The sequence below is a fragment of the Limanda limanda genome, chromosome 7 (assembly GCF_963576545.1).
Source record: "Limanda limanda chromosome 7, fLimLim1.1, whole genome shotgun sequence".
NCBI classification, from domain to species: domain Eukaryota; kingdom Metazoa; phylum Chordata; class Actinopteri; order Pleuronectiformes; family Pleuronectidae; genus Limanda; species Limanda limanda.
Genome location: NC_083642.1, coordinates 22351237 through 22366833, shown reverse-complemented (window position 1 = coordinate 22366833; position 15597 = coordinate 22351237). Strand labels below are relative to the sequence as shown.

General features: G+C 40.8%; 2 protein-coding genes across 3 annotated transcripts in view; one reads left to right on the top strand and one right to left on the bottom strand.

The window, feature by feature from the left end:
- Positions 1 to 15597, top strand: part of mtor (mechanistic target of rapamycin kinase) — an 87895-nt gene that overhangs the window by 24969 nt on the left and 47329 nt on the right. For both annotated transcript variants that reach the window (XM_061074315.1, XM_061074314.1), the window contains exons 25-28: positions 141 to 287; positions 800 to 942; positions 1569 to 1731; positions 3088 to 3233. In XM_061074315.1, coding sequence (XP_060930298.1) covers positions 141 to 287; positions 800 to 942; positions 1569 to 1731; positions 3088 to 3233 — 599 coding nt within the window. The remainder of the gene's footprint in view (positions 1 to 140; positions 288 to 799; positions 943 to 1568; positions 1732 to 3087; positions 3234 to 15597) is intronic.
- angptl7 (angiopoietin-like 7) lies at positions 7283 to 10022 on the bottom strand. Its single transcript, XM_061075616.1, has 5 exons — positions 9671 to 10022; positions 8333 to 8433; positions 8020 to 8214; positions 7573 to 7768; positions 7283 to 7452 (listed from the first exon to the last, which is right to left on the bottom strand). The coding sequence occupies exons 1-5, from the start codon at positions 10020 to 10022 to the stop codon at positions 7283 to 7285; spliced, it is 1014 nt and encodes a 337-aa protein (XP_060931599.1).

Genomic DNA, 15597 nt, shown 5'->3' with positions numbered 1-15597 from the left:
CAACAGTTTTACCCCCAGGAAGGAAATGCACTTGTACATTCTCAAAACACTTTTGAGGCATGAATCAAACACTTAGTCTGTGTGTGGGCTCTGTGTGTGTGTGTGGCCTGTGTTTGTGTGTGTGTTTGTTGCCATTATAGGGTTACACTCTGGCAGAGGAGGAAGAGGACCCTCTAATCTTCCAACATCGCCAGCTTCGTGGTAACCAAGGCGATACTCTGGTCAGCGGACCAGTGGAGGCGGGGCCTATGAAGAAGCTTCACGTCAGCACTACGGCACTTCAAAAGGTCGGGAAGATATATTCTTATGTCCAATGGCATACTGTAGTTGTTTACTCCACTTGCTATTGTGTACTGTAAACAGTCCCGTGTACAAGCTCATGGTTTACTTGTGGTGATGACATACAGATCAACAAACTAAACTGCTGACAAAATAAAAAAAAACTAGAACAGATGAGCAGATGAATGCAGATTCATCTATGCAGGGCACACAGGGTCATGAATGGTTTGAATATTATGAAAATTATGTGAATCATGTGTCTTTTTGGCCACAGTCACCAGATCTCAGCCTAGTTGAATGACTAGAGATTCTTGCCACATCACTCTCCACTACAATTATCAATCCTGCCTAATAGGCACTCTTTTGGAAGAATGCTCTTCCATTCTTATTTGATGACCCGCAGCAAGAGTTCTGTGTGCAACTCAGCCAGATCATCCCACACACACAAGCTGGAGGAACTGTGCTGCTCCCACGTAGTTCCCATTGACTTCAGGAATCAATGATTTCTGTCTCTTCGCAGGCTTGGGGCGCTGCCAGGAAGGTGTCCAAAGACGACTGGCTGGAGTGGCTGAGACGCCTGAGTGTCGTCCTGCTCAAGGAGTCGTCCTCCCCAGCCCTGCGATCGTGCTGGTCTCTGGCTCAAACCTACATTCCCCTGGCCAGGTACACCACCTCAGTCATGTCCTCCTCCCTGCTAAACTGTTTTTTATATTGTGTCTTTAATGCTCAATTTTCATGAAAAACCACAACAACCAAAAGTAAATGTATATACAGCAGCTTAAGGAGTTTTTCAGATAACTTCACTTTTTGTTCATTTTATTGTGATGTAGATGTGACTGGTTATAGCGCATAGATGAACAAAAATAAATTTGTTTATAATACTTCCTTGAGCCACAACATTAAAACTGGTCAGTAATGTGATACAAATTTTATATTTTCGATTACTTTCCACTTCTTCAGGGCTTGGCTAAGTCAAACATAACAGAGATAAGAATTCAAAGCTCTTAGGAGTTTGATCGGCCAGCATTGAGCAAAGTAGAGAAATATCAGCTGCTGTTACTGAGCTGCTGCATGTGAAGGTGCTCAGTTACCAGCAGTACAAGACTGATGTCATTAGCTACTAGTTTCCAGATGTGACTTTGTCTGTAAATGTAAAGCAGATTTTCACTGAAAAATACAATAAATGCTCTATGATCAAATCTACAATCCTGCTCCTGAAAAAAAGGACAGATTTAATGTTGCATCACACTTTGTAACTTTGTTTGAAATGATGTTTGTGTGGCCCTCAGGGACCTGTTCAACGCTGCCTTCCTGTCTTGTTGGTCGGAGCTGAGTGAGGACCAGCAGGATGAGCTCATCCGCAGCATCGAGTTAGCTCTCACCTCCCAGGACATCGCAGAGGTCACACAGACTCTGCTCAACCTGGCAGAGTTCATGGAGCACAGTGACAAGGTCAGCAGTGACCTGCAGCAGCACCACAGATTCACTTGGATACACTTTAGACAGGGGGCTAGCGCACATCCTGTTTTATTCGGCTGCTCTCAGGTCTGCATGTCAGGTTATAGTTTTTAAATTCAGCTCTTTCTAAATTCTATTTGAAAGAGCTGACAAGTACGCCCACCCATCTTGAGTCTACAAGGGTTAGATGTTATATATAGTGCAGAGGACTCAACAATGATTTATCTGTTGTGGAGCTTTTTATACCAACTCTTCCAGCTCCTTTCATGAACATAAAGTGCAGTTGACGTGCATGACGTAACACAGAATACAAGATGTTGAAACACATTTGAAAATATGCTTCGGTGTGTTTTCAGCGGGCAAAGCAGCAGCCTCCCTCTGTTTTTACGAGCTCAAGTTTTATCTTCCATCGCCATCATCTTTAGTCTAAATTGTGCATGAGAGCTTTCGACGAGTTGTTGAATTATATTTTGCATCTGCCAGTGAGTCATATGGTGAACCAAATGCAAAGTGGAGTTCATGCCTGCTAGAAACAGAACCTGCATTGTTGTTCTGTAAATGTATCAGTGCAGAAACTAAAGAAACGACCCAAGGCTCCTCATTAGCCCTGATATTTCGTGGAACCACCAAACTCACAACTCGGCACAGTCGGTCAACTTTCCCTGTGGCATGGGCAACTCTTTTCCTGGCAATTGAAATAGCACAGTAAAAAGCATTGTTTCAATGGATGCCATGTTTCGAGGTCTGAAATGTTCCCACTCTACAGTCTATTATGTGGCTCGACAGTTAAGAGGAAGAACAATGAAGCCGAACTGAAAACACACTGCCTGTGGTTATTTTGATAAAGAGCAGAATAAGAAGGATGTAGCACTTAATACCACAGCAATGCTTTGTTACTCTTGTGTTGGGAGTCAAATGTAAGGTTACTGAGAAGGCCTTTCTGTTTGTCTGCTGTCTGACCACACACATGTTGAGCTAATCAGTGACAATACTGTAAGGTTGAGTGCAGACACTTTCATGCTTGGGTCAAGAGAGTAATGGGTTTCAGCAGTGGACCCCATGCTGTGAAGCTGCAGAAGAAACCCAGTGTCCTACTTTGAGCCAGTGGAAAGAAGAGCATACAGTGTTTTTCTGTTGGCATCAAACATATATAACTACCTCATTCCAGTCTTTCATAATAATTGGTTTAAAGTGTTTGTTGAAAACTGTCAGTGACACATTAGCAGAATATTTTCTGTTGATGGAGCAAACAAAACAAATTGCTGACAGAAGAAAGTGGAGGTCACAAACAAATGTTCTTTCAAGTTTGAGAAATCTTAGTTTTTTCATACAGTTTGTTTCTTTTTCCAGGGCCCACTGCCTCTCAGAGATGATAATGGTATTGTGCTGCTTGGTGAGAGAGCTGCCAAGTGTCGTGCCTATGCCAAGGCTTTGCATTACAAAGAGCTGGAGTTTCAGAAGGGTCCTTCTCCTCTCATCCTGGAGGCTCTTATCAGGTAGGAAGCAAAGTTTTCAAACGAGAAACCAAGCTCGATCAAATTGGTCACAGTTGGACTAGGTCTTTCTTCTTCACAGACGTGGACTGAAAATAACAAATAAGAAATGTCTGGACTTTAATGGCCTGCATAGCTAATTGTTTGGTTGTGTAAAGTCTCCTTTGGTCTATATGAATAATAACAACTAATCTCTTGTAAGCTTTGAGATCACGAGATAGTTCAGTGCCAGTGGGCGGCAAATGACTGCTCATGTCTGCTGATGTAGATTTCATCCTCATCATACAAACGGGTCTGACAGGTACCTCTGAACGGTTTTTGCATTAGAAGTCATTGCATCAAACAAATATGAAACCACCCTCTCAGATAATAATCCAATAAATACACAAAGATTATTATTCATTATATCCTCGTGTCCCATTACCCTTTGATATGTTCTGTCATTTTTTCCATCCCCTTTTTCTCATCCCACTTTTTTCCCTGTGTTTTTGGCATGGTACAGAGAAATCTGTTTTCCAGGCATCTAATTGGACGCTTGCCTCCTTTTCATCTGTGAGTGTCTGGACTTGTGTTTCTCAGGGGCCTGTTTTCAATTTCTCAGGAGCCTTGATGATGATGAATGATGGGAGCCGGCACTCTGGTGTTTTCAATATCCCCATCTGGTTCTCACCTCTCCAGGATTTCCCATAAAAAGATCTAGAGGCTGGTGTGCTAAAAAACCCTACCTAACCTGGCTATACTGAGTCGTGGCGGTATTAGAGAAAAAATGGCTTCACGTCTAATGCACTTTTTGATAACAAGGAGGCATCGTGACTGTTATTTCATGACCAGATGAGTCATGGTTATTTAGTGCTGGGACGATATTCTGATATCCTGATTCGAATAAAGGTTAGTTCACAAATGAGTGCAAATATTATTAACCTTTTTAACAATACAGCCTGGGGAATATTGGATTATACACTTATAGAGACTATGTATATTATTGGAGATTTTCCCCAAAACAAAGCACATCATATTAAAATCGGTCTTTATTTGTTTTTAAGCAGCATCACTGCTAAAGACCCTTCGGCTTTTATTCTGAAGCACCCAGCCTGGGTAGGAAGTGTTGTATTGGAACTTCAGGTTTCAACAATCAAACAAATCTAAGTGATGGTCAGAGGTTGGCAAAAAGTCCAACAGCTTTTTTTTGCGTTCAAAATTAACTGATATTTAGCTGATTCTTTTTTTGTAACCTTGTGACAAGTGCAGTTATTTCAGCAACTGTCCCCTGGTACCCTATCAGGGGTGTTCAGTTAACATTCGGGGTATTACATATGAATCTAATTAGTAGACATCATCATCATACATTTTATGAGTTGTAACTGGTATTAATAATGTGTGAGGGATTTTAAGAAAACCAAAAGTATTTGATTTTCAGACCGGACAGCTTTGTGTAGTCAGGGGATACGTCACGTTTTCCACATTATTCCCACTACAGAGGAACAGCATTAATTGGAAATTTAGATTGTGGCGTTATTGGTACATTGTGCAGCGTCTTAAAATGGCCTGTTTCTTTTGGAAATTTTGTTGAATTGGACAATATGTTGAGGAATGAAATGATGAGGGTAAAGGTTGTGTCATAGACGTTACAAGATCTGTAAAAGGAAAGTGCTTGATAATTTCAAGACTAACTGGATTTGGTGGTTCCATTACCAGTGTAGTGATTAAAGCTGGTTATTGTTGGATCTGGACCATGTGTTAGTTATAACTGTAGCCATCTTTCTACCGTGAGCCATGGCACACACATTGGAAAGGAATTTTAAATTAGTATGTTCAGTTCTGCATCTCGGTTAGTAGAGTCTCATTTTGTGATGGCCATCCAGTTATGTGCATAATTTCAATTCATGTCTCAGCTCCTTAAACGAGTTTGAATAGATTGTATTGGATACACAGGCAAAAAACTAGTACGATGTAATTCGACCCAGTAGCGGTGCTATATATTACCTTTGTGGTTACGATGTTCCTTTGTGGTTAGATGTTCCACTTCTGTTAAAACTGCAGCGTGGTTTTCCCCTTTCTGTGGAAAATAACAGGTGGAACCATAGACTTTATATATATATATGGATGTCATAACAGCACCCCATAAGTGAACCCAAAGTGTCTCCATCGCCACCTGGTGGCTGGCTGCAGTATTGGTCATAAATCCTGCGGCCGACGCATTAACCGATGGGACATGGAGCAAACTAAAAAGTCAAGAGAATAAGCTTTTCTCAAACCTATTTGTCGTTTTAGGTAGTTCTTAACACACTGGTGTATGTTCAAGATTTCATTTTTCTGGTCATTTTTTAAAATGTATTTAATGATTTTAAAAACACGAGTGAAATTTTATGATTCACAGCTGAGACTGACTTGCAATTAGTCCAGCTTGTGAATCTACCTAGCGCCATCGCCTGATCACTACTGCACAGACTCTGGCTCATGAGCAACATGGCAGCATTTGGATCTTGAATATTTTAGCTTCATCTCTGGATCTTTATATAAAGTCTATGGGTGGAACAGTTATAACCACTTTAAAAAGCCCAACTGAATAAATATCAGTAAGCTACATCTTCAACATTTTCACTTTGTATTACAGTCAGACAGACCTCTTCTTCAGTGCTACATATTCCTATACATAAACTTACCAACTATAATGTGAACCATCCTTCTACTTATATACCCTTTTTTATTTCCACACCATAGTTTCGACTATTTCCACTTGCAGATGTTGGGCTTCCTGAATGAGGAATTCATTCTATTAGGACCGCCTCTTTGCAGACATAGAAGTATTGTCAATAGTAGGATATACGTCACTAGTAAAACACCTCTTATAGTTGCATTTACACCCTACACAACCCCTCAAGGTCTGCTTTTGTTGTTGGGGACAGAAGTTCAAATAGTTTTAGCTTCTACTACCTAGAAATAGAAAGCCCTGGTCATTTGTCACTGCCCACACGCCTTTCTTGGGTGCTCTTTATTTCATGTGTTGCGCTTTTATTAGATGTTTACCCTGACTGACTTGTCACCTTGTAAAAGGAAATGAATCTGAGACTACTCAGCCTGCACAGACAGTGCTCCCTGTCTGTGGGTATTTGAATGCTCTGAGGAATTCTGTTTGTTAAAAGCAAAATGGTGTTATTCTTTTCAAAGTAGTAAACCAGGAGGCTTTTAACATGATGGCTGAATAGTGTTTGTGTGTGTGGTCTTCATTCCTGTGTTTGGCAAAACAAAATCTTGGGGACCTTTGACCAGAATGTCAGGAGGAGATGACCCGAGAGTCAGAGGTCATTGGCCCAAGGCAAATATGTTGCCATTATTAGACATGAATGGACAGAAGGCCATGGTTAGCTTTTAGATTCTCACTGCGTTTGCCACAACTATACTATTTAGCAAAGGAATAGAAGTAAGTTAAACACTGTGCTGTAAAAGTATCTGTTTGAGCTATTGATGCGATATGTTTCTTTTAAAAAATATGTTTATTTTCTGTCACATAAAACAAGATAATTACATAGCTGTACACATTTTACACATTTCCATCATCAATAGTTAGGGGTTTACAATAAAATGCAGTGTAATTAAAAGGAAATACCTTTGGTTGTTGGTCCCATTCCAGCTACTCCTTTACTTTAGTTTAGTTAATTCCTACAAGTTCTTATGATTTTAACCTGAACCTAGTGCTACCCATAAACAGCTTGTGTTAACTATAGAAAAAAATACATCTTAGTGCTTTCAAGACAAATGAGAGAATGAATCAAAACCTAGTTACCCATGTGGGACAGTGGTAAAGAGCATCTATCAAAGCTTTTAAAAATAGAATATTTTACTGATAAATACACAAGACGAAGTACAATTTACAATCAAACACGGCAGAAACATTACACATTCATCTGACTGAGACTTACTTTGACCACCGCAAACAACATTTTCATTCCTTTCGCAGTCAATGGAAGGCTACAATTTCATTGGACAGGTATTAGTGAAATCTCTCAGCATTCATGCTCATGATCACGATCCAGGAAACGCAGCCGAAGCCCTTATGGCTGAAAACCCACTGGCCGGACCTTCATCTCCACTCTCTTGAGGGAGTAGTTGGGCCCGTGCCAGCCGTACCAAGTGATCCCATCTGTGTTCCTTGTGTGCTCGCCGTAGCGGTAAAAAACGCCGTTCAAGTTTGAGTCGGTGCAGCAGTTGTACCAGTAACCACCTGAAAGAAGGTGAGGTAGAAGAATTAGATCGTAAATTGAAGGGAAATTGCTGCTTTATGTGATAATTGTGTATAAATGACTACATGCATTGTTTTAGTTTGCTTGCTGTAATTATTTACCTTTGCGCAGGGAAGCACAGTCGTCCACACATTTGTCGTTGTCCTTGTGCATGGTGCTGAAGTTGGTGTTGTTGTGGTAGCGCAGGGAGTCTCCAGCGTTCCCACTGTAGTTGGCGAGGAAGAGCTTGTAGCTGTTGAGCTCATTACTCACAGTGAAATAACCATACTCAGCGTAGCGGGACTTTCCTTCCCAGTCCTGCATCGAAAAAACACAGAAAGTGATGGGACAGTTATAGAAGCTGAGCATATTGGTTTCCATCTTTTCCCAAAAGTTGATTTATTATAAATTTTCTTATGCTCAGTACCAGTTGGAGCAAATTGCCTCTTTGTTTTTGGCTAAGAGACAGGTTATGGGTTCTCCTTTATTTTTGGTTTATGGTTTGTTTTTTCTCGCTCTTCAGAGGCTCTGTCTAAGCCTACATAAGTGCCATGGTTTTAAATAGGTACCTCCATCTCAATCCTGAGCACACTGGGCTGCCTTGTTATACGGAAGATGTGGTCATTGCCGAGCCAGAAGTCTCCACGGATGGATCCAAATCCATTTTTGTACTGTTTCCAGTCACGGTTGAATGATGTGAGGCCGACTTTTCGCCTTTGGATCAGAGTCCAACCGCCTCCGTTTGTGTCCATATCGCAGAAGACCTGAAAGCATTTACCAACATTTAATCGAGTGCAGAGAGAAGAGTGAGAGCCTGTCATGCTCCACCCAAAACCACACAAGGAGAACACGCGATACACACACGACTCAAGGATAACTTACGCTCAGCTCAGGTGTCCCCAGAAACTCATCTTTAGGCAGTTTGTACTCGCCAGAGATCTTGTAGCTCTTGCTGTAGAGTGATGAACAGTCATATATGGCATCTAAAAAACAAAGAAAATTTGTTATCGTAAAACCATATGCATTTTCATTTTTTTTAATTAATGTGACATATTGGAAAAAAAGACATTTACCCCCACCAGAAGCAAAAGAAACCAAAAGAGTGGGTGATATGCACAGCAGGGCTCAGATTTTTCCAAGTTTACCTATTTTACTCCTGTTTCAGTATAGCCATGCCATTAATAGGGCTATGAGATCATTATGGAGTAACGAGCCCAATGCTTTAAGGAGTCTGTGTGAAAGAAAAAGAGATGGAAACCTTCCAATTCTTCTAATCTTCATATCCCTTCCTGTTCTGCTCGGCTGTCTCTAATTCACTTGAGTTCTAAAAAGGCCCCTGTGTTCGCTTTGACAGTGACATAGATGTGGCCCTGTTAGACCACAGAGTCGAGCTATTGAAATAATAAACTACGTCATGCCTACTTAACCTCTCTGCGCCAGCCAGTGCTGATTAGTGGCGTATTAAAGTTGACTTGAATGGTAACGAGGGTTTACTTTTGATGGAGCTCTTTATTGACAGCCCTGCTCATGGGCCTCCACAGCTCCAAATTAATGCTGTCAGGCAGCTCAAATAGGTGTGAGCACTGCAATCCCCCTCCCCAACAATTCACAGCAGTTGTCTGGGACACACCAAGCGAGAGACAAGGCTGATTATAGCTTTTACTGCGCAAATAAATACAGTGTCGCGTGCTGAAAATATTTGACCTATTTAGGAACTGTTTTGTAGAATTTAGCCACATACATTCCAGTGTGATGAGGCCTCTTTCAGCTTGTTGTGTGCTAGAGTTTATCTCATGAGGTTCAAACATGAGCAGTCAATGAAAGGAAGATCCGTTAAACTTCAAAAAAAGATTTGTCTCTCAAAGGCCATTTTTCTTTTAATAAAAAAAGTAAAGGTTGCTTCACAAAAGGTACATTTTAAGTTCAGTCCAATCTTAAATCTCCATGTGTGGCTGAAATGAACAGCAGCTACTCAGCAGGTCAGAGAAAGAAGCAGGCAGGTCATATATGCACCAGAGTCCCTGATGAATGAGTTTTACCATATGTGAATACTTAACAACCTCTCTTGCTTTTCTTGTGAATTCAGTTTAGCACAAAATAAACATTTTTAAACCTTATTTCTACGTCTTTGACATATTATCACATGAACCAGCTACACACACATTTTTACAATTTTTACATTTTTGTCATTTAGGTTCTAATCCAAGTGTTACTGCTCACCTGATGAGGTCTGGGTTGCAGACTGCAGGGTTTGCAGCTGCATGATCTCCACACGGTTGTTGATCTCCGAGTACTTGCTCTCTGCCTCTGTAACCCGTGCCTCCTGCTGCCGGTTGTGCTTGTCCAGCTCCATTACTTGCCTCACAACGCTCATTAAGTCTGTCTCCTGCTTGCGACTCAGCTCCTCAAGGAGACTGGTCAGATTGGCCACCTGAACCTTGAGAGAGCGCACATCGTCGCAGCAGTGAGCCTTCGAAGGCGCCAGTCTCTTCCTGGGATTCTGGGCCCATGTCTCAGCTAATAGGAGCAGCGTGACCCCTAGAGCCACCACGCTCAAGTTTACTTTTGCCATTTGGTACACAGACGCTCTAGATTTTCACACAAACTTAGGTGCGTGTGATCGCTCCTGGTGTTCAGAAGTAGTCGGTCCCTGCTGAAGGTCTTGGCGAGAGAGATAATAACTGGACACAAGGTTTGGCGGATCAGTTGAGTCTGAGCTCTCGGTTGACCGAAGGCTCACCCAAGCTCTGTCTTATGTCCTCAGTGAAGCCCTTCCTCTGCCTGAGCATCTTAAATATTTTGCATTTGGGTCCTCCCCCTCTCTCCTGGTGCACACCAGTCCCCACTCTGACATTCTCCAACCTTATGGTTGGAGGACCTTTCCCAATCCTCCTCCCCTGGCCCACCTTTGCCTCTCCCCTCATTTTACTTTCTCTCATTCCACAGACATTTTGCCCATATTTCTCCTTCCTATGTCAGGTGTTGAAGGTTTCCAGGCATTCATGTTGTTTTGTATCTGCCTGGGAGGAAGAAAACAGTGGCTACTTTCTGAACTTTTTGCACCTCCAGTTAGTGCCACTTTTTACTCAGTGAAATTACAAACTCTGAAATGCTTAAACTGTATTCCCTAACGTAGCCCTAACCCTTACCTTAAACATATTAGTTTGTTAAAATCGTTGCAGACTAGTTGTTTGTAATTTTCTTCTCTGTTAACACTTTAATTATGAGTTCATAAGAGATTTTACTAGCTCCCGGGGCTGAACACTTTTCCTCTAAATTTGGTCTTTACATGCCAAGAGATGTGTGAAGTCACTAAGTACTCTTAATTGTAGGTTAAGTGTTCTCTTGATGCTGCCCTTTTTGTCAAAGCAGGCACGTTTCCCCCTGAGTGTTTGAGCATCAGATTTCAGAAGGGCGTTGATACAAGAAGAAAGCTTAGTCAAAAACTTCAGGACAGAATTAGACCACAGAATTGCATTTAGCGGTGAAAAGTTGTTCAGGTGAAGTTCTGAATGTAATCTCTACACGTGTGAAGGCTTTTCACTTTGCACAGTTGCAAATGCTCAACAGAAAGACCACAGAGCATTTAAATTAAGTAATATTCTCATGGCTTTTATGAAAAGCAGATGGAATTGGCAATTGTTAAAGCACAGACATTTTCCTGCTGTGTTACCACTGCAAAAAATCTGATAAAGAAAAGTATTAAACACTAAGTTATGGGAACCAGATATAGAGTACTTTCTCTTTTTCCAAGGTTCCCTTAAGAACTTGTCAATGTTGCTGCTCTATGATTAGGGTGAAGGTTGTGTCATTGACATTAAAAGATCTGTTAAAGGGAAGTGCTTGATAATTTACATAGTATAGTAGACTACGAACACATGAACTCATTATTATGCAACATATGAAAGTCCCAATTTGCCGCTATGCCATCTTAAGAACTGTTAACACTTTTGATTGTAACTTAGTCCTCTAGTTATCAGTTGAGATATTTAATTGAGATGTTTTAAAATCCTGAAGTCTCTAAATAAATCAAGAAGAAAGTGAAGCTCCCCCTGATTGTAATAACTTATAAATAAGTAGATGGTGAAAAACAGGTCGGTTATTCTCAGAAAGGTGAAAACAAAATTTGTGCGATATCAGAGGGTTTTCTTGAATCCCCAGTCTGTGGAATTTTTATTTCATCCCAACTCCCCTGAGCAGCTGCCAGCCCAAAAGAGAGGCCTTTTGAGAATAGGGAGGAAGAGCTGGTTGTGGGGTTTCTTGTGGATATCAGAGTATGCCATTGGCATTATGCATGACCTCTGTGGTACTCAGCTTTGTTTGACCATTTCCGAACAGAAGTGGTAAACTGCCATGACGAAGTGCCAGGGTATGCTGTAAATGCAAGGAACTGTGCTTAACAGCATAACCGAGACATGGCCTGACCAGGACATTCCTGTCAATTTTACTTGAACTTTATGGCTTTCCCCCTCTCCACATGGATGGAATGAACTGTCTGAAAAAGAGGGGGTAAGTCAGTCAGTCAGTAAAAAAGCTGACAATACACAGCATAGCAAAAAAAGATTTATTTAACCACTCAAACACTGAATTAATACCATTTTTAAATCGCTCAAGATCTATTTTTGTATCTAAATAGACATGTATGGAGACAGTCCTGCTTGGACTTAATCAAACGATCAACAAATCCAGACATTTCACCTTCGGCAGCTCTTTGACTGTTGACCACTGTCAAGTACAAAGCCTGGCAAATAACCTCATCTCCCATTGCATTACGTAATTCTGCATCACCAGCGATGCTTTGTTTTTGCCTAAAACCAGTTTTTTTTTATGTCCCTCACTTTTCCTCACGTGTACTGGCAAACAAATAAGGAAACGTTCCGCCAAGCTTCACCCTTGTGGGAGCTGCGGTTCAAATAAATAACTGTCTTTCCTCTATTTCCAAAATATTACTCAATAATTAAATGGTCTGTTATTGCTTCGAAGTGTCAAAGTGTTGAAGCTAAATTTTTTGGATGTGTGTAGCTCTTCCGTTTTTACTACTGGTCACTGCTTTGCAATTTCCCCTTTACTCTTGAATCTTCACATGTGCTTTTAGTTTTGTGTGGGGTTTGACTTGTAGGGCACATGGGAGTCATACGCCATTGTTTCTTCTATAAAAAACATCATTGAAAGATATAAGGCTTCTTTCATGTTTGATTAGCTGCAAAGTTTTAATTGCCTGATAAATTCTAAGTCTGATTCGAACCGAAAACAACATCCTTTCTTTCAGTTTCCCCCATTTGTCAAAAAGAACCAACACCAGCAGCTTACAATAATGTTGTTATAAAAAGCCTTTAGAGCCTATCTGAAGAGTATTTAAATCTCATTTGGTAAGCATAAGAATCTTTGCTATGATATGTTAAATATAATGCAGCTTAGAAAGAAATTTAGATTTTGAACTCTGCTTCCAACTTGGTGAAGCTGAAGGTTTACTGGTCTTGTACTTAATAGAAGTTAAGTGTTTGCTCTATTTTTATCCTTCCCATCTTAGCTCCTATAAAAATAACATTTCTCCAGTTGTCAGATGTTTCTAACTGTTCAATAATGCGATGTTTTATGGTGCGGGGGTGCCTGTTGACCTTCCTGTAAATCTTAACCCAAAGTCATTGATGTACGTCAGTCTCTTTTGGAAAAATCTGGATAATTTGCCTTCCTGGATCCTCTCATTGCCCTAACTGCTCTCTGAGTCACATCTCACTCTGCAGCAATGGATCCCAGCGGCATCACTTTCCTTTGGCCCTGGACTCTGTCATTCATTGCTAGCACAGGAAAGTCCAGCTGGATGCTGTTTTATACGTTTAGCAGCATGCTGTTTTTCCCCTTCAAAACAGCTTCTTTAAACACCCACCCCCTCTAGCCGTGTCTCACCAGGCTCTGTGTGAAGAATGCATGGCTCCATTTAAATTAAGAGGTATTCACTAAACTTTAACCAAAGCTGCTTCTTTATATGACTTCCTCGGTAAGCCCACACATTTCATTGGACAGGTCTTTTTTCCTTTGCCCTTAAAGACAACTTGGACACCATGCTGTGCTAATTGCAGGAGGCTACTTATTTTCGTTGAGTGAGAGCTGACTAAACAAAGTGTTTTCAGTCAAAATATGCTCTCTGATGGATATTATGTCCCTAAATATGCTGGAAAAAGGTTTTGTAATCAGAAGGTAACCGTGGGGGCCAAGCTGTCAGATGAGTACTCATGGGTTCAGTTACAGGAAAAGCAGGAGGTGAAAGTAAGAGCCAGTGGATTCCACAGCTTCTATCTGAAAACGTTGCAATTACATAATCTGTATTGACAGTAACCTCTTCCACCTGTCTGCTCTGTCCACACCCTTCTCCACTTTGAATTTGAAACATTTTGGAACCAGTTTGTCTTATTTGAAGGTTTTATACTTTTATACTTTTATAAAGTTATTGACTTATCCTTGTTAAGATTAACAATACAAATCTAGGCTAAAGGTAAACCTTTCCTTTTCTATATAATTGATAATGCTATCATAGAATCGATTTGTTTATAAAGTCTGACATTATAAGGCTAATTAATGGTTTTCTTAATAGGCAAAGGATATATGAAAAATAGTGTAAATTAATCTACAGTCTGATATTTTATTTTCCTTTAGACTGACTTTATCATCACTACCCCTTTGAAAAAATGAATGGGAATAGAAACAACATGCTTGACAATGCCACTAAGCTTTTATTAAATAATCATAAGATGGATAGAACCTACATTTTAGACAGGCAGCTGAGCTACAGGTCAATGCTCCTCCGCTCAGCTAAACCTACTCACGTATGGGCAAAATAGTCAGTATGCACCGGGTCATCCCATAGCTCTGAAAGTGGACGACCTCATGCCCTGGCAGACCATCAAGCGGTCTCGTGGCTTAAGCTGGTGATGGCTACCAGGTGGAGTCTGGATGCCAGCCATGCTTCGGCTTTCTATTCTCACCACCCCACAAACCAGTAGCCGGGGCGCAGGGTACTGGAGAGGAAAAGAGTGGATTAGCCACTATCCCTTCAGAATACTTCCCTGTGCCTTGTGTCAGCAGAGTTGACCATGTGGCTCGGCTTCAGACAAACATTTCGTGACACTGGAATAAAAACAGGACACAAAGCAAAAACACTTGTGCCAACATCAAGCGATTCCATTGTTTTTTCTTGCCTAACCATTAAGCCCTTTTATCTCTGTGATCTTAGTCATTTAAGCATGTCTTACCATTAATTTAAGTCAGGGGAAAACTATTATTGTGTCTTTATTACAAAGCTGTATAAATTTCCACTGATTACATATCTTTCTCCATGCATCTAGAATGGTTTCCTGAATTATTCCAAATAAATAAATGCCATTCTATCCTCTTTGATCATGAAGCGAGTGTTTTGCCGCATAATTATTCTGCTTTAATCCTTTAGTTTAAACAAGCCATGTGTACTCCACCGCTTGTTTCATTGTTTTGGGGGGAAAACAACTATAGCCTTGAGCCTACGTAATCTGAATAGAGGGAAATAAATGTATCAAATATCTTTGGAAATATTTATTGGATAATTTCACTGAAGATGTCATTTCAATATGTTGTCTGCAGAAACTCAGATCCCTCCAAAAACATTGTATAAGGATCTCTTTGTCCGCTTAGCAACGGCAGCATTCCAATGAGGTGACTCTCAGGCTTTTTCGTTTGGGGGGTGGCCACTGGAGACGCTTTGTTCTGTTGGCCTCTTGACCTGAAGGTGAGGAACCCAGGAGACACATTCTGCCCTGGTGTCCCAATATGGTGATAGTGTGGTGTAAACATGGGTGGAATGGTTTCTCCGGCTGATGTCTCAATGGCCCCCTAACACGCAGAGTTACCACAACTTACTTGAGGATAAAGTAAAATATAAATAGGCTGTTCTCTCTATACATTCTATTATTGTAGTTTATTCCCGCATTCCAATACCTCCTTCAAAAGCACAAAGGTTCTTATACGATTTACTTCTGTTCTTAACGATTTTAAAAGTAATATATTTTGAAGTCAGTGAATACTAAGTGTTTCCTTATGCTCCGAGACAGTGGGCTAGTCAGATGGTGTCTGATAGGTTAAACCTCACTTTGGCTACACTCATCCCAGGAGAATCG

Excerpts from the sequence above, each read along its gene's own strand:
- angptl7 (XM_061075616.1), bottom strand. The coding sequence starts at position 10,022 with ATGGCAAAAGTAAACTTGAGCGTGGTGGCTCTAGGGGTCACGCTGCTC. Across the intron at positions 8,434-9,670 it reads TGCAACCCAGACCTCATCAG|ATGCCATATATGACTGTTCA; the intron begins GTGAGCAGTAAC and ends TTTGTTTTTTAG. Across the intron at positions 8,215-8,332 it reads TGGGGACACCTGAGCTGAGC|GTCTTCTGCGATATGGACAC; the intron begins GTAAGTTATCCT and ends AAATGCTTTCAG.